The 24,710-nt window shown below is 40.2% G+C and overlaps 1 protein-coding gene across 17 annotated transcripts in view; it reads right to left on the bottom strand.

The window, feature by feature from the left end:
• The window catches only part of APOO (apolipoprotein O), a 62,199-nt gene that overhangs the window by 14,398 nt on the left and 23,091 nt on the right, over positions 1-24,710 (bottom strand). For 5 of the 17 annotated variants that reach the window (XM_077887874.1, XM_077887875.1, XM_077887876.1 and 2 more), the window contains exons 4-8: positions 24,076-24,158; positions 23,424-23,478; positions 20,314-20,409; positions 13,315-13,406; positions 9,295-9,375 (exon numbers count right to left, since the gene is read on the bottom strand). In XM_077887874.1, the coding sequence (XP_077744000.1) occupies positions 9,295-9,375; positions 13,315-13,406; positions 20,314-20,409; positions 23,424-23,478; positions 24,076-24,158 (407 nt within the window). Of the gene's footprint in view, positions 1-9,294; positions 9,376-12,625; positions 12,800-13,314; positions 13,407-20,313; positions 20,410-23,423; positions 23,479-24,075; positions 24,159-24,710 lie in introns of all 17 variants that reach the window. The other 12 variants (XM_077887883.1, XM_077887882.1, XM_077887884.1 and 9 more) reach the window with 8 other exon arrangements.

Genomic DNA, 24,710 nt, shown 5'->3' with positions numbered 1-24,710 from the left:
TTCAATTTACATGAGAACCTTTTATTCACATTCACAGCATCATATGCTTCCTGATTTGTATAATTCTTCCATTCATTTACTAATACATAAGTTGAATCATTTACTAATATATAGGCTTCATGAGGGCACAATATTCCTAGGACCTCCTAGCACATGGTATTTAAACATTTGTTGAATAAACAAATTAAATGCAGTACAACCTAGAGATCTGATGAGGTTAAAAAAATGTTTGGGTATGTAATTAATGAAGAAAAGAAATAAAAAAAAAAGAGGCTTCATTTACGAAGCTAAGTGAGATAACCACGTGGCAGTGGGGTCTGTCATAAAAACCATGGAGTTCTCTACCTAGTTAAATATATTTTAGGTGCGAACTACCTTATGTAATGCTTGCCAAGTACTTCTAGTGATAGTCTTATATATTCTACTATCTATACTTGCCAGCATCTCAATCTCAAAAATATAATTCATAAGTTTTTTTATCTTTTGGACATTAAGAAAATGAGCACATGAAATATTCTGGTTGAGGAAAACAACTCTGTTGCTAGGAAATTTTTCTTGTTTGGTTATGTATCACTTATAGTATAACAAAACATGACAGTCAAATATCTCACTAAAGAAATATTGAGCCCATCCACCCTATTACAAATCAGATCTCTCTTGGCATAAACTGACATGATCTCAGAAAAAAAATAACATTCTCCAACTTCAAAAGACAGATTGTGATTTAGTACAAGCCAGAAATTAATTTTTTTGCATTTTTCAGACAGCTGTATTTGAAATATTTTATAACTGATTCTCCTTATAATTTAATTTTGATACCTATCAGGTTTCATTGGTTTTTTTAAGATTTATTTATTTAGGGGTGCCCTGGTAGGGCGCCTGTTCTCAGATTTATTTATTTTAGAGAGAGACCACACACATGACTGGGGGGGGTGGAGAGGGAGAGAATCTTAAGCAGACTCCCCACTGAGTACAGAGTCTGACACAGGGCTCAATCCCAGGGCCCTGAGACCATGACCTGAGACAAAATCAAGAGTCCGAAGCTCAATTGACTAAGCCACTGAGGTGCCCAGGTTTCATAATTTTTAAGCAATTATTATATTTTATTTAACCCAACATATCTAAAATACTATTATTTTAACATATCAGTATAAAAATGAGATAGTTTACATTCTTTTTATTTGTACCATGTCTTCTAAATTTGCTGTGAATTTATACTTACAGCACACACCTCAATTCACACTAGCTATACTTCCAGTCCTCAATAGCTTGTGGCTGCCATATTGGACTATATAGAGCTAGAGGAATAAGCTAAATAGCACTGTTATGGTTAGTTTGATGTGTCAACTTGGCTAGGCTAGAAAAGAAAATGTATTTCCTTTCCACATCCATGAACATGAATGATCATTTCTATTAGCAAAATCAAAACATTTGTTTTAGTCTAAACATTTATTCCTAATTAGTATGCACTGCCATGTAAAGAGGGATTTCTGGACAAATCTCTGAGGTATAGCATCCCACTGAAATGTCTGAGCCCCTCACTAGTTGATTATTTTAATTACTTAACTTCCCCAAATGCAGTTTCCTCATTTGTAAAATGGAGATAATAACAGAACCTGCCTCAGAGACTTTTCGTGAACAAAGAGTTTAGTACCCAGGGCCAAGCTCACAGCAAGTGCTCGATAAACATTACTTATCCTATGTAAAAAGTCACTTAACTTTTTGACGAGGAAACAAAAGGTACAGATAAACAATCTGTTAAAGACCCCAGTGAAATCCCAGTTCACTGATACCATCAGCAGAATACTGCCTCCCCCAAAGATGTCTGCATCCTAATCCTGGAAACTGTGACTCTGTTACTTTACCTGGCAAAGGAGAGTTTATGTGGCATGGGGATTTGGGTTGGTAATCAGCTGACTTTCCAACAGGGAGATTAGTTTGGATTGTTACATGGGTTCCTATAGTCAAAGAGGGAGGCAGAAGACAGGGGCAGAGAAATGGGACATGAAAAGAATTTAACTTGCAGTGGCCGGCTTTGAAGATGGAGGAAGAGGGCTGTGAGCCAACGAAAGCTGTAGCCTCTAGAAGCTAGGAACAGCCCTCCACTGGCAGCCAGCAAAACAGACCTTGACCCTACAACCACAGGAACTGAAATGAGTTCTGTCAACAACCTGCATGAGGGGGGAAATGGATTCTCCCCTGGAGCCGCCAGAAAGGAATGCAGCCTTGCTGACACCTTGATTTAGCGCCAGACTTCTGACCTACTGAGTCTAAGATAATATAAATTTGTATTACTTTCAGCCACTAAATTTGTGGTCATTTGTTATGGCAGGATAGGAGACTAAAACACGGGGTGGGGGGGGCAGGACTCTTGACTAATGGATATAAGCCCTATGGTTCCATTTCCCATCAGAGGATGTTATCTTCTCAAGCAGAAGCAAAACTGTGCAGTGTCCTGTGACATCTGTCATGGCTCTTGTGTGCTAGGGTCTGTCCATTTTATAAGTTTCTTACAAGGATAAACTCATTTAGTCCTCAAAGCAGCCCCTGAGGTCCTACTCGCATTTCCCAGAGTGCCAGAGCAATTTCCCAAGGTTTCATGGTTTGTAAGAAGTGGGGACGGGGCGGGGTGGGGCGGAGCCTGGAGCACTCATTCCAGAGTCCAGTCTCTTGGCCATCAGGCTATGCTGCATTCTGCTTGGTCCACCTTTTCTGATACGAAAGCTTTATGCCTTTCAAAAAAGGAGATGCTCCCCACTGCCCCACTGCCCAGAATTTTTAACTTTTTATTTTGCTAAGTAATGATGTTAAAAAAAAAAAGAAAAATCATTGCCCAGGACCTTGATTTTTTAAACAGCCAAAACTGGAAAGGGCACGAATTCAGAACAAATTTAGCTTTATGGAAAACCCACCACATTGTCCTTATGTTTATTTTTATTTTTTTGGGTTAAGAACACTTAATATGAGATTTACTCTCCTGACAAATTTTTAAGTGTATGCTTTACAGTACTATTGACTTACAGGCACTATGCTGTACAGCAGATCTCTAGAACACATTCATCTTCCATGACTGAGACTTTATACCCATTGTACAGGAACTCCCCAATCCCCTTCCCTGTAGCCCCTGGCAACCAGCATTCCTCTTTCTGTTCCTATGACTTTGACTCTGTCAGATACTTCATATAAGGTGAATTATGCAGTATTTCTCCATTTGTGATAGAAATATCCGAGAGGATCACTTTGAAACCACGTAACTTATGGAGAGCTAAACTTGAGTGTGTTTAGCAAGCTGAGGAATTTGGAATGGAGGAAGAGAAAGCAGGGCATATTTACTCAGGGTGGTGGCTGCTGCTTCCCTTTCATTTTCCTGCTGAGCCAGCAGGGGCCTGCACACAACTATTAAAAGCCCAGCTTTAGAAGTTCTGCTCAGTTTTCACGTTAGTAACAGGTTTATATTTCTTCATGGATTTTCTTTCCCTTTAAAGACTTATTAAGATTTTGCTTTTTAGTTATTGTTGGCCTTTAAGAGTCATTCTGCAATTCTTTCAATAGTAACTTGTTATATTTTTTTAAAACCTAGTGAAAACTAAACATGCCATTTACCGAGACACTGCTGTGTTTGGCTAATTATAGGACAACTCCAAAAGAGCCATCTGTAACCCTGGGGCCCCACGCCCACAACTGGCTTCCATCTCAGATACTCCGATGTTGGGCTGATACTATTGTGAAAGGGTTTCAGATTAGCAATGGACAATCAGTAAATAGTTTCAGGCTTTTATTAAGCTCCTAGACTCAGAGTGAAAACCATAATGGAAAAAAATCAATAAAACCAACTACAATAAGAACTTCTGATGGTTAAAAGACACCCAAACTGAAAAGAAGCCATCTGCCAACACATGATGAACAATATTAGCATCTAGGAAAAAAATAAAGAACCTTTATAAATTATTAAGGAACGAACAAATTACTCATGCAAAAAATGGTCAAAAAACATGAGTAGGCGTTTCAAGGAGGAGAAACCAATAAACACGTGAAAAGATGTTCAACCTCATTAGTGATCAAGGAAATATACATTACAACTACAATGAGAAATTCTGAGACCATTGTGACATGCTAGATAGTGAGGAAACTATCATATTTAGGTCATGTCAAAAGGACTCAAAGCCAACTTCTATCAGCCAAAGTGTGACAATCTGAATTTTAATAAGGAGTAAGAATCATGAAACATTCAAATCCAAATATATATAAATCTACAAATTCATAGCTATATTTAAAAAACTAACTAGTGACCTTCTGAGGATGAGAGGGAACCAATCCATTATTTTGAAAACTGGATACATAGGAGAAAAAATAAAGCATCTATCCTGTCTCTCCTCTAACTGAATGAGTAAATAGTAGATGAGGGGAAGTGGTTCCTTATTAAAGTATTCCAGGTAATATGTGAAAAATGACATGACAGAGGTCAGTGAATTAATGGATCTGGGCACTGGGCATCAATAACCACTAACCCCAAAACAGCAAAGTAAAAACCAGACTTAGGTGCCTACATAGATCTACAGCCTTGCCAAAAGGATCAAACACAAACCTCATCAAACAGTCATCTGAACCCAGCTGCCAATCTGCAGGAAATGCAGAGAAGAGAGGAACATGGTCAACTGCATCTTAAGTGTGCCATCAGCAAAGCTCAAACTAACAGAAAGTCTCTAGGTCCAATATGCTGGGTTCTTTTAACAAATACATTGTAAGGAAAATAAAAAGCTAGAAGAAACTGTAGATTAAAAGTGACTTAAAAAGGGTGAAGGGAGACTTAAAAGGTATCTAAAGTCAGAAATAATAAGAGGAAAAACTCAAGTGACAGGGATAAATACTTGGGTGATAAAACCATAAAGAAAAATAAGAAGGCTATTACTATAGAAGTCAGGGTAGTAGGTAATTTTGGATGGAGGGAGAGAACTGTAATTGGAGTAGGCTACATGGAACGGGTTCTGGGAAGGCTGGCAAAATTCTGTTTTTGTCCTTAGATGATGGTCATGAAGGAGTTTGCCTTATTCTAATTCATTAACTATAAAAAAATGACTTAAGAACTGGGGAAACCTGAATATGGACTGCATACAAGGTAATGTTTATATAAACAAGGAAATGTTACTTTTCCCTGATGTGATAATGGTATTGCGATAATAGTGTCTGCATTCTTTGGAAATACATGCTGAATTGCCGATGTGTAGAAAGCACAATGATGCCTACAACTAAGTCTCACATAGTTCAGAAAAAGAAAATACACGTGTGTGTAAGCACCCACACGTGTAAAATAAGGCAAAGCAAATGTAGAAAATGTTAACTGGTGAATCCAAGTGAAAAGGATAGTAATTATGTACTATTTCTGCAACTTTCTGTAGTTTTGAAATTTTTTCAAAATAAAAATTGAAGAATAAAGCAAAACCACACACACACACACACACACACACCTCATAGTGAAAAACTATTTTAAAGCTACCAGAATGGCAAAATTAGAAATAACCACTTATTAAGTAAGACTATTTAACGTCACCTAGTAAAACTGATGTGCAGACCCTATGAACCAGGGATCCTGCCCTAGGAACACTCTTAATAAAACAACTAGTCATCAACATGGCTATTTTCCCACAAAGGAATATTTTATAGGAGTGAAAAGGAATCAACCATAGACATATGTGGCCCATAAACATGTTAACAGGACAAAATGAGTTACAGAATAGTACAGATAGAAAGACTCTATCTAGATAAAAATCTTTATATGTGTATTTGATACGTTTATTTATATTTTCAAGACAAAAACCAGGCAAGCTCAACTACAATGTTTTAGAAGAACAAGGAAATGAAAAACTAAACTCTGGACAGTAGTTCCCTCTGGGGAGACAGAGGCAGGAGGAGGAGGGCATGAAGAACTTGGAAGGCACTGGTAATTTCCTATCTTTTATTTTTTATTTTTTTTTAATTTTTATTTATTTATGAGAGAGAGAGAGAGAGAGAGAGAGAGGCAGAGACATAGGCAGAGGGAGAAGCAGGCTCCATGCACCGGGAGCCCGACGTGGGATTCGATCCCGGGTCTCCAGGATTGCGCCCTGGGCCAAAGACAGGCGCTAAACCGCTGCGCCACCCAGGGATCCCCAATTTCCTATCTTTTAAAGGTGGATGGATGATTGTATATATGTGGTCATTTTTTTTTAATTTTTTATTTATTTATGATAGGCACACAGAGAGAGAGAGAGAGAGAGGCAGAGACACAGGCAGAGGGAGAAGCAGGCTCCATGCACTGGAAGCCCGACGTGGGATTCGATCCCGGGTCTCCAGGATCGCGCCCTGGGCCAAAGGTAGGCGCCAAACCGCTGCGCCACCCAGGGATCCCATATGTGGTCATTATACTGTTGGATTTTAAACTCTGCTTCTGTGTGTTTGTCTATAAACAGAGGTTTTGTTAAGATTTTTTTTTAAGTAATCTCTATAGACACCCAATGTAGGGCTCAAGCTTACAATCCTGAGATCAAGAGTCGCATGCTCCACAACTGAGCAAGTGGGGTGCCCCTGTAAACAGAGTTTAAAATCCAACAGATATCTTCTATCTGAAAAAACAAACAAACCCTAGACCACACTAGGCTGACAAGATTTCTGGACACACCCAGCATTGCTTCACAGTTCTGACAAAGAGTTCATTTTAGCTGAAGCAGATAAATTTCTCTTAACTGACCAAAGACAATGACAGAACTGAAAGACTACCTCATCCGAACTTTATTGGTCGAAGACTCAGTGCAAACAAACATTTAGTGTTAATTCCTAAAAGGGAAAAGGAATGTGGCAGAGCAGAAAAATGCCACTGGCTTATTTAGGGTTTTTGAGAGTACTACAGCTCCACAGAGCAAATAATATAATTGAGAACTGAGCCATCATTCATACCATTGAAAATTTCAGAGCCCTGTTTTAAACACGATGTCCACAATTTCCTTTTGACTATTTAGAAACAAAAGCACATACATTTGTTAGATCACTACAGTGATAACTACGAACCACCATGAGTTAGACTGCATCTAATTGAGACTGCTAATTTCAAGCCTGACTTGAAAACCAATTTCCAAATAAGCTAAGAAACAAACAAAAATCTCAATCATGAAGTGTCCTGTCCCCCAGGTCTCCTCAGAGACAGTTCCTGGGCCCCAAAGGATTCCTGTTCCAGGGTAACTTAAATCTTTGCTCTCATTAATAAAACAAAACAAAAACCACTGAAACCCACAAAATTCAACAAGAAGGGGGAAGAGCGATCAATAAAAAACAATGGCATTTCACTATCAAATAATTCCTGAAATCTAAGTATATCAAAATTTGATTAGCGCTTTCTGTTGTTCTTCATTTAAAACTTGTGCTAAAGGTTTAAGTAGTCAACATCAATTTTATTACCTCCACCAAGAACACACAACCATCAGGAAGATTGTGCTTTCACAGTTAACAAATGAAAAACATTACATTCTCAGTGACTGAAGAGGACAAGGGTGCAGAAGACTAATGAAAAAAACTGCAGGCCAACCATGAGCTAATTAGACATCTTTACTATCTCACTCCCCAAAGACTCACATATAAATGTGAGTAGCTTTAATATCCAATGTTTTCAAATTACCATAAAATGCTACCCTGTTTAACTTACATCCCAACCACAGTCCTGTTGCTTCTGCCCTGGGCTGAAGTAGAGAAAGCTATTTCCAAGCTAGACGCTATGGAGGGATTCCCTCCCTGGTTTTCATGTGCAGCGGGTCTGAGCTGCCCACGGACACCACAGCAAGCACTCAGAGGCTCCAGGGGACACCTCCCAACTGGCTTTGGTGCACATGTGTCTGTGTTACCCCCACAGTGAGCAACTGGAACTGAGGATGAGTTTCGTTTTCCATGTTTCTTTCTAGGGCTCTGTAGAGCTTTCCCGACATTCTATTTCCTTTCCCATATAAAGCTCAGTGTGGACCTAAGGAATTCTTTAAACAGGAAAGCAAGCTTCCAAAGAAAATGTCAGAGGAATGAAAACAAAACTATGAGTGTTTATTCTTTAAAGGGGATTGCCAAAGGGCGCTTGATATTAATGTCGAACTTCCTACTCAAAGCTAGCTTAAACAGGTTCCATAGAGACTAACTCCTTTAAATACCACTAACACAAAAATGAGTCTTTAAGATTTCATTGGTAGATTATTTATGTAAATAATGAGGAGGGCTTATGACTTTTTAAAAATTTTCATTTATCCATTCATGAGAGTCATACAGAGAGAGAGACAGAGACACAGACAGAGGGAGAAGCAGGCTCCTGCAGGGAGCCCGATGCGGGACCCAATCCCCAGATCTGGGATTATGCCCTGAGCCAAAGGCAGAGGCTCAACCACTGAGCCACCCAGGCATCCCTATAATTGATTCTATAATGTTACATCCAAATTCCAGTTCAAAATTCTGGATTTCAATTTTGACAGAATTCTTTATATTTTTTAAGAGTATTTTGATTTGAGATGATGAAGTCAAAATGAATTTCCTTCAATCTATAATGCAGAAGGTATGTTAAATGTAAAAACCCTAATTCTTCCTTATTGAACAGTGCCTCCAAGGGCTTGGAGGAGACATGTTGCCTTGTTCTATATTCATTCTTATCAGAGGAAAGAATGTTCCAGCAAACAGGGGCAACATTCAATTAGCTATGGGCTGCAAGAAGAGATGAAAGATGACACCTTCTTACAATTATACAACGTTCTCCCTCTGCTGCTCATCCACCAGTCAGCATAGAGAATATGGTCTGTAGCTGGTGGCTGATTCCCAACACACCACGACACATGCCCTTAAATGGGCCAAGAAGGCTAGGGGATGAAGAGATACGGTCCTGCTAAAGGAAAGGAGGAAGGCAGTAATAAGTGAAATAGCAAGAGGAGGAGACTTGGTTAGTTTTCTTGCCTGGGAACACAGTACGTTCCCTATGAATCCAATTTTGATAAAACTTTCAGATAATATGCTACACTTTGAACACATTATAAATACAATAGAGAGAAAATTATGACCTAAGACTACAGTGGAATGCCTTTCATGGTCACCACTTATTCAGCCCTGCTGATAATAACCAAAAGCACAGAGGTTCTATTGCTCCTCCAATAAAGGCCACCAACAGAGAATCTGAACTAGAGGTGTAATGAAAAACAAAAAAAGCAAGTTCAGGCAATGGGATTATCAAGAATCTTACAAAATCCTAGAGAAACCATATATTCAAACCAAAAGGAAGATAATGAAAAAGATCTTTCTCACCTTTTGAATGTTCTCCTTCCACAAATCTTCTACGACTATGTATCCTCGTAAACCCCAGTCATATAATTTCTCCCCACTGACCTTGAAACAAAATATAAAAGATCCATTGCTATTCCATACATGACTGGTATGAATGAGAATATTCCACTTTCCTTTTTCCTGTTTCCAAAACAACTGTATTTAAGCATGATGACCCCAGAAGCCCTGGGACATACACATTCAGGCTGTGCAACGTAAGCAAATAAAAAGATAATGAGAATCGCAGCATAAGAAGAAAACACAGTTTGGTCATGTAGTTACTGTGCAAAATAATCTGCCATAAATTATAGGTGTATAAGGAAAAAAAAAGTAGGAAGTCAACTGGTGATATGTGAAACTCCTGAAAAAGAGACATAGAAAGAAGGCTTCCGCCTATCACATCTAGCACGTCAGAGCCAACCAAGGCACATTTGCCCAGCTGAAAATCAATCATTCATTTCAAGGGCCTGGGTAAAAAATACGTGAACCTAATGAAGATGTTAGTTTTCCCAGGTCCCCCAAAACATAAAATATTCAAGTTTCTACAGGGATTTTTGCCTCTTGACCGAAGATTCTTTCTACAATATCCTGAGAGGTAGGCCCCCAGGTCAGAGAATACTTCGGAGCCAAGGAGCTCACTACTTAGTATGATATTGTAATAGCACTGCACAGTGATGGATGGTAGCTACCCTTGTGGTGAGCATGGAATAATGTAAAGACTTGTCAAAAAAAAAAAAAAGACTTTTCAAATCACTATGCTGTACGCCTGAAACTAATGTAATACTGTGTGGCAACTATACTCACATTAAAAAAAATTTAAAAATTAGGGGCGGCCCAGGTGGCTCAGCAGTTTAGCGCCACTTGCAGCCCAGGGAGTGATCCTGGGGACCCAGGATCAAGTCCCGCGTGGGGCTCCTGGCAGGGAGCCTGCTTCTCCCTCTGCCTGTGTCTCTGCCTCTCTCTGTCATGAATAAACAAATAAAATATTTAAAAAAAATAAAAATTAAAACCACTGGTCTACCTTTTGCTAGCTAACTTTAACTGTTGGAAAATTTTTTTAAGTACTGAGCTTTTTTTTTTTTTTTTGATAATTTTATTCATTTATTTGACAGAGAGAGCACAAGCAGGGGGAGCAGGAGAGGGAGAGGCAGACTCCCCACTAAGCAGGGAGCCTGATGCAGGGCTGGATTCCAAGACCCTTTTTTCCAAGAAAAAAAAGAAAAAAAATGCTTCTAGTGGGGCACCTGGCTGGCTCAGTTGGTAGAGCATTCAACTCTTGATCTCAGGGTCATTGAGTTCAGGCCCATGTTGGGCATGGAGCCTACTTAAAAAAATGCTTCAAGTAATTTGCATTCATTGGTCCTACATATGACAAACTATGGAGTTTCCACTTCACATTTCTGAAAGCAGTTATTATTCTCTCTCATTTTTGTAATAATTCATCTATGTATGGCATTTTAGTTTACAAAGCACTTTCACATGAATTATCTCTATTCTAAATAACAACTCTGTGCAGTAAGTACATAAAATTATAAGGAAATATTCAGAGGCTAAGTGACTAATCTAACTAAGGTCATGGTGCTAGTAAATCCAGTGGTCATTGCAAGACACTGGTTTCTTACAATTTATATTCTTCCAGTTGTTCTGTTCTTAAAATATATGATTCTCAGACTCACTGGGAGACATAGCAAGCATTTACCACATATATGACACTACTCTTGGTGCTTTAAATTTGAGTGGAAAACAACATTTGTCAGGTTTTTTTACAATACTTCTCTCCAAACATGACTGAACAAAAAACAATGTGAGCAATTAAGTGGCTGGTCCAAGGTCAGGGTATTCCTTAAAAAAAATTAAAACTGTGAAATAGGAACTAAATGACACTAAAACAGTAACAGAAAATCTCTTTTAATCACTGGTGTCTCTTTTGTTTTACTGTAGCAAAATATACATACAATTTACCATTTCATCCATTTTGAGGTGTACAATTCAGTGGCATTAAATACATTCACAGTGTTTTGAAACCATCACCACTATCCATTTCCAGAACTTTCTCATCATCCCAAACAGATCACTAATGTTTTATATCTAGTGAAAATAAAGTTAATTGTTGTGTTCTGGCTTACTCTGAATACAAAATAAAAGACAAAATTCCTTCCCACTGACTTTAAAAATAAATTAGAATACAACTCATAGTTGCGTCCTACTATCTTGGCTGTGAATACAAAAGATCTTTTGCAACATATGCTGTGGAATATAAATAAAAAAGACCTCTCTACTCAGGGGGCAGCCACATATGCTTCTCAACCAGCAGCTAAGCCCACTCTCCACACCCTACCCATTTACTGTTTAAACCACAACACACTGAGATGATGTATGATTATGTTTATGATCCAGGGCAGGCAGACGTGATTCACTGTTCCTGAGCTGGGGCTGAAGCAGGCAGAGGGATATTAACTGTCTGCCTCCAGGACTGTTATAAACAATGTCAAGCCCATGCTATAAAGATCTTACTGGCATTTGCTAACCAAAGCCACCAATTTCTCACAGCTGGAGCCATTGGCCTCCCACATACAATGGCAGTGCAATCTAGGAATCCAGACTCAATCCTGTCCTAAGCGCTCCAGGGAGCTCAGCATTGGATCAGTCTGGCTCAGAGCCCCGAGGGCCCAACTCCAGTGACGGCACTGCTGCTGCTCCTCCTGGGACCAAGCCTCCGCGTGACAGAGTACCTCCAGTGACTGGGTCCATGTCTCCATATGCTGTCTAGGACTTCAAAACCTAGAGCTTGCCTTGTCCTTGCCAATTTTCCATGGCACTCTGTGTCTAGAGTTGCACTAAGTCCAGACACCACTGCCCTAAGGAAGTCTAGTCTATGTCAGTGGTTCTCAAACATCAAGGACATCTGAATCCCCTGGAGGGCTGGCCAAGACACAGATCACTATCCCTAATCCTCAGAATGTCTGAGTTAGTCAGGCCGAGCTAGGGCCTGAGAAATGTGCATTTCTAACAAGCCAAGTGATCCTGATGTTGCTGGGCTAGGGACCAGATTTTGCGAACAGTTGGTCACACTGAATTGTGTCCCTGGAAATGCACATGTTGAAGTCCTAACTCATAGTATGACTGTATTTGGAGATAGGGCCTTTAAAGTAGTAATTAAGGTTACATGAGGTGATAAGAATAGGGCTCTAATCCAATATGACTGGTGTCATCATAAGATGAGGACGAGACCCCAGGGATGTCCACACATAGTGGAAAGTTGGTCACCTACAAGCCAAGGAGAGAAGCCTTAGGAGAAACCAACCATACTTACACCTTGATCTTGGACTTCCAGCCTCCAGAACAATGAGAAAATATATTTCTGATGTTCAAGACACTAAGTCTGTGGTATTTTGTTACAGAACTTTGAGCAGACTAAATCATTGCTTGACCCATCTTGCCTGCCAACTCTGTTCTCTGAATTGACAGGATGCCATCAATCTGAGGCCTGAGGGGAAAGAAAGGAGCAGCCAACTGAGAGCCCTGAGAGGGGCATTCCCAGCAGAGAGGACCATACTCCTTGAAGGCCCCAGCAAGGAAAGTGAGGCTGGGACCAGGACCAGGGAGAAGGTGCAGAGGGCCAGGGCACAGGCCTACGCCTGCAACTCCAAGGAGGACTAGGTACATTCCAAATGGAAAATGACCCGTTCTAACCATCAGCATTGGAGTCTGAGTCTTCATGTACTTGAGACTTCTATGTAAATGTGCCAAAAAAGTATCTTAATTTTCTTTGACTAATATTCAAATTAGTGTGCACTCTCTGAATACTGACACGATTGGAGAGAAGGCCAGAAGTGAGGCACATGGCAGAGAAAGACATTTAAATTTGTGGTGGTTAAGTACATATGCAAACAAACTTTAGCCTCATGCTATAAAAGCTGCAAAATAAAATATATTAAGCCATAAACCCAAACATGCATAAGCAAGAACAAGGGACACTCCAGCTTTCTGGGTCTAACTTACCTGGACAAATACAATGGCTTGTTGTGGATAATAAAGAGAGGCAGCTAGTCCCATGAACCCAGGTGGATACACCAGCTTCTTTATTTTTGACCCTATTAAATAAAAGGTTGTAGATACCATCAGACAATTCACTACCCTTAACATCACAGTTTGCCCTGGACACCTAACACTGAAAAAGACTAATTTTCTTTGGACCTAGATTAACAGAGAACATGCCTGATAATGTCATATGCACCAAAAAGAACCACCACACTTTCACAGCTTTTGTGAGATAGATTCACATCACTCACCCATTTAAAGTGTATACTCAATGGCTTTTGGTGTATTCACAGAGATATGCAACTAGCACTACAATCAATTTTAGAATATTTTCATCACCCCAAAAAGAAACGCCATAGCCATTAGCTGTCACCCTCCCTACTCCCCCATTCTGGCATCCCTGGGGAACCACTAATGTACTTTCTGTGTCTACAGATTTGCCTACTCTGGAAATTTCACATAAATGTAGTTACATAATATGTGGTCCTTGGGGACGGGCTTCTTTCATCAGCACAATGTTTTCAAGAGAACCAACACTTGTAAGGGAGCAAAAACAAAGAATGTTTTGAAAAGAAGCACACGGCTGGTTTCTAAGGTTTATGTTCTTTTAGAGTAAACTGGCTTCCTCTTTAAGTACTCAACCCAAGCACTGCTCTCCTCTCCTTTCTAATACCCCATAAAAATAACAGTAAAAGGATAAAATACAGGTAATAAACCCAAGACCAAGAGGAAACGAGTGGAGGGGCCATGGGGAGAAAGAAGTCTCATCCAATTTACAGAAAGTGGAGAGCGGACAGAAGCAAGAAGACACATGGCTTTTAGGTCCAGATGAGGGGCTGCAGGGAAGGAGGGAGCAGAATGGCCCTGGCAGCCCAGAGACAGCAGGTGCTGTGGAGACCTGAGGGCAGCCACAGATCAAGGTGAGTGGAGGCGGGGAAACAGGAGGACTACCAACATGCAAATTCAAGTCCTGTGCAGAGCCTAGGTGATTTTCTCCTTCTTCTGTGCTATCTTAGTGCAAAACTGCCTGTGGCTAGGCAGTCTATCCAGCCAGAATTTTACAAAGGTGGACAAGTGTCTCTAAAGAGGGGCGCCTGGGGGGCTCAGTCAGTTAAGCATCAGACTCTTGAGCTCAGCTCAGGTGTTAATCTCAGGGTGAGTTCAAGCCCTGCACTGGGCTCCACACTGGGCATGGAGTCTACTTTAAAAAAAAAGAAAAGGGAGTATCTCTAAAGAAATGTGATCAATTTTCTGCTGAGAACCAAAACAGCTGGTGTGTGTGGTGCGAATGTTACTACTGAAGAACAGAACTTTCCTCGCACAGAGCCCCGACTGTAGGCACCTTCCATGTAAAGTCAGTTTCTTTACAGCTCACCCTGAGGTAGAACCTGCTGGCCAGTAAGCCCCACCTGTACACAAAAAGATCCTATTAGCATTTCAATCACCTTGCTCTTAAACATGACTGTACAACCAAGGATCACTAGTCATTTGAGGAAAGCCTACAACATAAAAGAGGAGATAAAGACAAGCAAGAAAGGGGGAAAAATGACCCTACAGGAAACAAAAGAACTTAAAAACAAAACTATACCTGTTATTAAGTATCACTGAATAAATCCAAGAAGCTACTACCTTAGAAGAAAAAAAAATGTTCTATGAAAAAGGAACAATCAAAGAACAAGAAAGAGCTACTTGGAAATGACAAAAGTAAAACAAATCAAAAGGAATACAACAAAATTATCAGGAAAATAAAAGAGACATATTAGGATTGCTTAAACAGGCCCATTGCTAATTAACAGGAGTTCAGGAAGGAAAAAGAATAAGAGTAAATTGTCCAGGAAATACAAAACAGATCATCTTCCTACAGCTGAGGGCTGCAGGCCACCAAGATGCTCATCCAGGAATGAGATGTCAATGTGTTAGTCACAATACCCTGGAAGTCCAGAACACTGAAGATTAGAAGATCCTCAAAGCTTCTGGGGGGATGATGGAAAGGAATGAATCACTTCAGAAGGAACAAGCATCCAGACTGGCTGCTGACACTCACATCTGCAATGCCAGATGCTAGAAGACATGGACTTCAAAGTTTGGATGGAAAACAAATTCTATATCCAACCAACTTGATATGAAGGTAGAAAGTAATTTTCAGATTTGCAAGGATTTGAAAGTTTCCTTCCGACATGGGCTTTTTTTGAAAGTGACTTGAGCATGTAGTTCAACAACATGGCAGAGCAAACCAAGGAGAAGATGACATGGAACCCAAGGGAATCAAACCCAAGAGAGTATAGAGTCCTGTCTCAAGACCACAGAAGTATTGAGCCTCCATCCAGATAGCAAGAGGATGTATGAAAGAGGGCTTCAACTACCTCCATTTTGACCTCAGTCTGCACTTTGCAAAATTTTTAAAGATTTTATTTTTAAGTAATCTCTACACCCAATGTGGGGCTTGAACTACAGCTCTGAGATCCAGAGTCACATGCTCTAAAGATTGAGCCAACTAGGTACCCATCAATCTGCACTTTCTGAAAGATTAAATTTCCCTTTCCAGCTTATCTTTTAACTCAGGCAAAAGACCCTGCATGCAAAACATCCCCTGATAGGAATCAAAACTACCCCCTCAAACAATAGGGACTGCCCTGAACCAGCAAGACTCCATGTGACTAACCCTATGACAACTATGGGCTTGACCTTCACTGACTACCTGCACTTGCCCACTGAACTTTGTCCCACATTTTCCTTACATAAGCCTGGAAATATTTTCGGCACTTTGGAGACTATCTCTGAGACGCAAGTCCACTGTCTTCCAGGTGCTGGCCTCACTGAAATAAATTCCTTTCTTGTTTCAACACCACTCCCTTCCCCGCCTTTGGATTTTGTCAGTGACTACTGACCAAACCTGGTCTATTTAAGACTCCCAACGACAGCTGCTCTTACACCCCTGTACCCCAGCTACATGTAGAGCCCTGGGAAAAGGGGAATGGGCAGAAGAGGCAGCAGCATGGAGAACTGGAGAAGCCTGAGAATGAGGTGAAGAAAACTGGTAGAGGGTGAAACAGGAGAATCCTCTAGAAATGAACTTGGACCTAGAGAGTCTCTGCTGAGAGGCACAGGGTTTTTCACATGGGACACAGATGATAGTGCAATGTATGTTACTAACACGCAGTCAGGATAATCTAAGTGCTGTTTATTGGTTTTAAACTTTAAACAGACATATCTCCAAAGATGGAACTGGGGTTACAGGAGACAAAACAAACATTATCAATCTAGACTCTTCATAAATTAATATTTCTCTCTTAATCCTACTGCCTTGATTGAAAGGACAAAATTACTCTAGAAAACACTCTCTTATCCCTGGGGTCCCACCTGTACCCTTGAAGCTTTAAGTTCCTGAGCAGCTCATACAAGTGAGGTCCAGGTGAAGGGCAGCACACCTGACAACCAATCATTTCTGGGTCATTTACAGAAAACTGATAAGCAGCAGCTCTTGGGCCTCCAGCTTCTAATGGTTCCTACAATGAGCTGGGGGCCCCAAAAATTCAGGAAGGAGGTGGGGAGGGGAAGAGCCACCAGAAGACAACAACAGTGGGCAACAACCACCTGCCACCCTTGAGTGACCTGGCTGAGTCTACTTTCTTTGAATGATCACCCGCTCACCTCCTACTAGAGAGGTGCCTCTTGTCACCACCAGTCATGGCCATTCTCATCAAATGAGGAGGATTACCTTCGCATTTATGCTCAAGAAACCCTATCATATGATCCAGTAATCCCTCTTCTGGGTATACCCCCAAAGAAAATGAAATCAGTATCTCTTTTTTTAAAAAAAGATTTTATTTATTCATTCATGAGAGACACAGAGAGAGAGAGAGAGAGAGAGGCACAGGCAGAGGGAGAAGCAGGCTCCATGCAGGGAGCCTGACGTGGGACTCGATCCCGGGTCTCCAGGATCACGCCCTGGGCTGAAGGCGGCGCTAAACTGCTGAGCCACCCGGGCTGCCCAAAATCAGTATCTCAAAGAGATATCTCTGCTCCCATGTTCACTGCAGCATTAGTCACAACAGCTAAGACACGGAAACAACCTAAGTGTCAATGGATGAGTAGGTAAAGAAATTGTGGTACCTATATGAATGGAGTATTATTCAGCTTTAAAAAAGGAGACCCTACCATTTGCAACAACATGGATGAACACAAAGGACATCATACTATGTAAAATAAGCCTTAAACAGAAAGAACAAAAACTGCACTATCTCACTGATATCTAGAATCTTAAAGAATCAAAATGCATAGAAGCAGACAGTAGAAGTGTGGCTACTAGAAGCAGAGTGGTGGGGAAAATGAGGAGATGCTGGTCATGGGGTACAAAATTGCAGTTATGTACAATGAATAAGTCTAGAGAGTAATATACAGCAAAATGACTACAGTTAATAATACTGAATCTTGGAGATTTACTAAGAGAGATTACAGGTGCTTTCATCTCAAAAAAAGTTAACTATGATAGAAAATATGTTAAGCAGCTTGACTGGAGTAATCATTTCACTATGCATATGGATATACATACATGAGAGGGAGCTGGGGAAGCTTATATATATATATATATATCACATCATACATCTTAAATACATACCATTTTTACTAAAAAATAAAATTTTTTAAAAGTTAGACAAAAAAAAGAAATGAAACTGCCAGGAGGAATCTTCTGAGCCCATCCTGCTGCTGCCAGCATAGGGGGGCCATCCACCTGGAGGTGGCTGTAAACCACTGCAGACACCCAAAAAACATACCTACCATCCTGCTCATCTTACTCAGTATCTTTTTTTTAAGATTTTATTTATTTATTCATGAGTGACACGGAGAGAGAGAGAGAGAGAGAGAGGCAGAGACACAGGCAGAGGGAGAAGCAGGCTTCACGCAGGGAGCCCGACATGGGACTTGATCCCAGGACTCCAGGATCACGCCCTGGGCGAAGGCAGATGCTTAAGCACCGAGCCACCCAGGGATCCCTCTTACTCAGTATCTTATTCAGTGACCAAACCTGATGTTGTTTATCTCAGACCTTTTTACCCCAGCACCCCGAGGAAAAGACCCATAGTTGAATATTTGTGCATGAATGTGTGTGCACATACATACTTTTTTAAAAAAGAGTTATTTAGGGCAGCCCGGGTAGCTCAGCAGTTTAGCGCCACCTTCACGCCAAGGCGTGATCCTGGAGACCCGGGATCGAGTCCCGCGTCAGGCTTCCTGCGTGGAGCCTGCTTCACCCTCTGCCTGTGTCTCTACCTCTCTCTTTCTCTGTGTGTCTCTCATGAATAAATAAATAAAATCTCTAAAAAATTAAAAATAAAAAAATTAAAAAGATTTATTTATTTGAGAGAGAGAGCAAGAGAGAGAGAGAGCATGAGCAGGGGAATGGACAGAGGGAGAGAATATCCAAACAGATTCCCACTGAACTCAGAGCCTAATGCAGGGCTCGATCTCACCACCCATGAGATCAGGACCTGAGCCAAAACCAAGAGTTGGACGCTTAACCAACTCAGCGAACCAGGTGTCCCCATGTGTACTTTTTTGAAATAGAATTATTGGAGTTTTACATTATTTTAATGCTACTGAGTCCTCCGTGGAAAAGGAAAAGGAGAGAGGAACAAATAAACCAGCAAGCAAAAACAAAGGAATAGAACCCACTGTAGTGGGTGTCCTTATATTGCTGTTCTGCCAGGGAAAGCATAGTCCCCAGTTTTTCTCAGGATGGTCACCCCAGTGGATGTGCAGGGGGATAAACACCAGACAGCACAGCAACGCACTGCAAGTATGTGCACACGCACAGCAGAAGCAGCTCTCTTTAGGGCCATGCTCTAACCCTGAGAGGAAGGTGGGGAAGCTAATTTCACTTGATTCCACATTCCTGGCTCCCTAACAGTAGCCAAGACTCCAACTCCCTGGCCTTGAGAGCTTCATAAATTTCAAACACTATATAAATAAGATAGGAATGCTTTTTGGGACAGCTTTACAAGAAGGAGGCGAATAATGTTTCGAATAATGGGGCAGGGGAGAAAAGTTAGTTCAAGTCTTCCACAAGTTGATTAGTAAAAATGAACTCTAACTTTAGTTCTTCTATATTGTGCACAGGCTGGGAGGAGGGGCATAGAAACTATGACAGGAGGTCATTGTAACAAGTTGAGGGAGTGGCACCAGTGCCGCCTGGCTCCAGATTCTGAGATAACACTTAAGGCATGCACAGAAGAGCTTTTTAAAACTGGAGGAATGGGTACCAAAGCAGTCATGATAGTTAATCTTTTATAAGAGTCTGATCACAGCGTTCATCAATTCTCTATTTTAGGAATTTTTGTAAAGCCTGAATTTTATCGCCAGTGAAAACTCAGTAGTTTATAACAAATTTATGTCATTATAGTGAAGTACCTTGTCACCCTTTATCCTATAAATTTTACAATCCAGCAGCATAGTGTAGTAATATGTTTCAGTTGACATTCGTTAGCTTTTAAGTGTTTAAAAAATTTAATATCCTCACTGATGACTGAAGCTATGACACATCCAGAAATTAATAAAATTTCTATGAAATCACTATTCTATTTACTGTGATTAATAGCCTGATGTCAATAGTGAAACAAATAGAGACAGTTTCTCAGGTGTGACAGACTTTAGTTAACAAAAATTTACTCTTTTGTACCAGAGGGATAGTAATTTGATCAAGTAAATGTGCCTATAAAGGATAACTATATTCTATTTTTAACCAGGAGTATACAATTTCTTCCATTTCATATTTTTATAACTTCTATATATGCTTAAAATCAGATATACCAGAGAAAACAACCATATTAATTATATATTAAGAAGTCCATATTTCAGGAACCAACTCATTATTCTGACAGCCAGCAAATAAAAAGAACCAAGTATCCATCTTATCTTTCCCTTATGAGCTGTTTTTTAAAAAACCCACAAAATTGCACCTACCTCTAGCCAAAAGAAGTCCAACAATGCCAGCAAAACCAATAACACCAAGTCTTGGAAAAAATCCAGGAGGTGCATTTTGTAGATATTCATAGCTGTCTACAATAGAATCAGACCAGGAAACAGTTCTGTAAATTGCCCATTAAGAAACAAACCCCAAAAATCTTACACATGGCTAGTATATATAGTATCAAATGCTTCTCAAATAATGTGTTCTTTGCTCTATGCTAATATGTTTATTTCAACATTCTTTTTACATGATATATACACATGGTTTATTATTCACATGGCAAGTAGCCAATTTCCAAACACTTCTGGTCTGATGACCTACTGACAAGAAAGTAATGTTAGATTATCTTCATATTCCTGAAAGCAACAGATCTGAATCTACGCACAGGGGGAGAAATACCAACACAGGGATTCCTTGCCTTCCAAACACAGAAACAATAGGTTTGGATAGATCTGCCGTTATCTTGAAGCTTTGCTGTTTGTTCTCTGAAACTCAGGAACCAGATACATGAGGCTTGGGGGAAAAAACGTGTCCTTTGCCATCTGAATTCATGACTCAAACTCGAGAACAGAATCAATCTGGAGAATGAAGGAAACTTGTAGCGCAAGTATATGTGGGAAATAGTCACCGGTGATAGATAAACACAAAGAAATGCAGCATGTCCAGAAAAAAAAATAGAGATGCAGCATGTGAGCCTGTGTGCCATGCCTGAGCATGCCTTATGACCTCATCTGAATGATGACTCTTCTTCTATCTGCTGAACCAATCCCACCAAGTAAGAGCCATCTGCATTCCTAACCTCCTCAGAAAAGCCTTTGCTAGACTTCTCAGCCCATGCCTCCCTCCCTCTCTCCCTCCCTCCTCTAAAGTCCCATTGTATTTCTTCTCTGTACCATCACTTGCTACATAATCCTATTATGTAATCCTATATAAATCCTATATCCTATATTCTATATGAAGCACCCTGTGCTTCATTCTTCAGGAGTGAATGTTATGTCTCCTCAAGGAGAACATATGCTCCTCAGTGGTACACTGTATAGACTTCTACATTATTTTCCCTCAGTGGGAAGAGGGGATGTTCATCTGACAGTTACTAAAAGCACTGCTAGGTGTTGAATGTTTCAGAGAGGCTGTCACTGAAAAACCCTGCATGTCTCTCTCTCTCTCTATCTGCCTATCTGCAGCACTCCCAATCTGCTTCCAGTTTCCAGTGCGGGAAACAAAGTCACTCCTCCGAGCCCGGATTGTGCTGGGCCCTCCAAAGTGGAATGCTGCCGAAGTTCCACCTTCATGTAGCAGCGTGGCTGACTCAACTCTAGGGTTCATCTCAGAAATCCTTCCCTGACTCTTCCCATCCCTCTGAACTCTATGAGACAAATATCCTTCCTCTGTACCTTCCACAGTGGTCTGGTGGTCTGGGACTTTCTCTGTATTTGTGCTCATGTTGAAAATGTGTCATGGGCCCCTCAGGGGCTGTGACCACGGTCTTAATCAGCCATGATTTTCCATGCCTGCCATGATGGTGACTTAACAAATGTGTGCAGAACTGAACTAACTTGAATACTCAGTAATCTTCTCCCCCAGAAATGAGCCAACACATGCTGGTTTATCATTTCCTGGGCTGTTTGGGAAACTCAGTGATCATTTTAAATACTTCTACAGGGCTTGTGCTATGCACACAAATTCCTGTCTGGCCTTGTACTTATTTTGCTCTTAACTTAGTTTTCACTTTCCATCTCTTTGTCTGGGTCATCTGAGGCAATTTTCTACTTCCCTTTATTTTTGCCTACCAGCACAGTGTTTTAGATTCAAGACGTGCACACAGAGCAGTTGATAGGAAGTCACCCAGATGGCCTTGGTGAACTGAGCTGAGGTGGGTAAATCACAGAGAAATGGCAAAGAAGATATGCTAAAAGGCTGCGATGAAGCCTAAGCCCAGCTTCTGGTAACATGTCCTGGCTGTGACTGCCGGGAAATGGACAGATTGCCTTGGCAGACAACAACACAACTCATAATGGAATGTTTCTTCTTAAGAGCTTTTGCAGTAACCAGTCCAAGAGAAGAAAGACAAGATTTAGGTTGCAAATAATGCCTACCGCTATGCATCAATGGGAAGTGATAGGTAACAATGAAGAGACCCCTCCTCCATCACACACGTACTGACAAGAGATCAGGAGTTCTTTAGTCTCTTCAGATTAAAAGATGAAGGTAATAAAAGCACTTTCCTGTCAGGGTTATGAGGATTATACATAAATTAATATTTTAAAGCACTTAGATTAGTTCCTGGCATGTAATAAAAATTGAATAAGTGCTTATGAAATTAATAAAATTAGGGTGTTACTTATTAACATACATATTATTCATGGATGCTCAAATCCTGTATCAGCACATCAACACTCAATGATCTTCAGAAGGAAATAAACTTTACTTATCTTTGTTTTATGTGGTCATGAAAGCAAACACTTATAAAAACATGAGTTTTTGTTTGCTGAGATGCCCAATAAAAGAAATTAATCCAATCAGTGTCCATTAATTCACCAGTTTCTGATGGAGACAAGTCAGAATATGGACTATGAACCCAGTTTCTGAGGGTATGGGATAAGTGGGTGTGAACAACAGTCAAGGACAAGAATAACCCAATTTAAAAAATATAAGAACACTACTCATGCAGTAGGCCTTTCCTGGGCACACCAGCCCAGTTCCTTCTTGCCTCTAAACTTCTGTAGCATGTATTAACAGTCATACAAATGAGCTACCCTGATTCTGAAAACCTACTAATGAGCTAGTAGGGGTGAGTATGTGTGAGTCAGTGTCACTGAACTTGGAAATTGATTTCAGAAAAAAAAAAATCCAGCGTATCTGAACTTGTTAGCCCAAAAATCTTAATGATTGTGAAGAGACTTCCCAAATATTTAGGGACACTAGTCCTCTGAAATCTGATGAACACAACAGATCTTCTTTCGAGAAAAATCCACATAGCTCTAAGATTCTGCGTAAAATTTTAAGGAATTCCTGGATCTCCTGGAGCCCATCCATGGAACCCCTGTTAAAGAGTTCAATGCTAACGAAGAAACAAATTGTATTTAATTAAAAATCAACTTACCTAACCCCCATTGAACCAAGCTCTGCATCTTGGGCTTTGTTTGTAAGTACATTTCCTAAAAAGGTGAAAAGAAAATGAATGAGAAGAATATGCTGATTAGAAAGCAACAATAAATATATTTGTCTTTACTGCATAAATTATCATGTTATTAACACTTTTTGAACAAAGGGATATACTGTCTATCTGGGTTTTTTTTGTCTTTTTCTCTTGTGTAAGTTCCCCTTCACCACAGATTGCTCAGTAGAACAGTTTATTATTGCCACAGGAAGCAAAGATTACAAGTCGAATGATTTCAACAACCCAGTCTTTTTATTCTTCTATTAAATTCAAAGAGAATGGACAAAAATCAATCCCTCTGATCATTAAAGTGGCAATCCTTTCCTTGTGAGATTAAATCTGTCTTTCATACTAAGTCTATTTCTTGATCTGTCATGATTTTAGAGTCTGTATCTGAAAACTGCCCTTCAGAAGCAGGAATGATCACCTTGAATGGGATGTAAGGAGTCTACATCCAAATTTGAGAGACGCTTACCCCAATCCCGGAGCAAATGAAGTATTAACATTCTCTTAACAACAACAACAATAAAATGGCTTTGTACAAGAATAACATATATCCTAAAGAAAACAACAGACTAGCTAGAAGGTATCCCACCTTCAAGAAGTCTACAATAAGGGCGCCTGGGTGGCTCAGCCGGTTGGGCATCTGTCTTCGGCTCAGGTCATGATCCCGGAGTCCTGGGATTGAGCCCCATGTTAGGCTCCCTGCTCAGCGGCGAGCCAGCTTCTCCCTCTCCCTTGCCCCCCCCCCATGTTCTCTCTCTCTCTCTCAAATAAATAAAATAGTTTTAAAAAAAGAAGACTAAAATAAAGATAGGAAAAGAGACATGTGGGCATCAAAAGGTATTAGAACCAGTTGCCACTTGGAAAAGGATTTGTTTTATTTAATTTGGTCCAAGTCAGAATAAGTTATGCAGTATTGTTAAATGCCTTTAAACAACAAATAGTGAATTTAGGAGAGGACAATATAGAACATTAAAAAATTGAATACTGCTTCATTAAAATCCATTATTGGTATTTTATGCCCATAAAAAGAAAGAAAACCTACAGATAAATGTCTAGGGTGATGACCTATTTCTTTTGCTGGAATATCTTCTCACTAAAAAGAAAAATTAAATTAGTTATTAAAGAAAGGGGCTAGAAATTATTGGCCTGAAAAAGGAGCCAGGAAGTAGAAATACTTCTATTGAAGAAACATCATTCTGTAGAAAAATAAAGCCATTGTAATCA

Source organism: Canis aureus, chromosome X (assembly GCF_053574225.1).
Source record: "Canis aureus isolate CA01 chromosome X, VMU_Caureus_v.1.0, whole genome shotgun sequence".
NCBI classification, from domain to species: Eukaryota; Metazoa; Chordata; class Mammalia; order Carnivora; family Canidae; genus Canis; species Canis aureus.
This window is presented reverse-complemented; position numbering and strand designations above follow the sequence as displayed.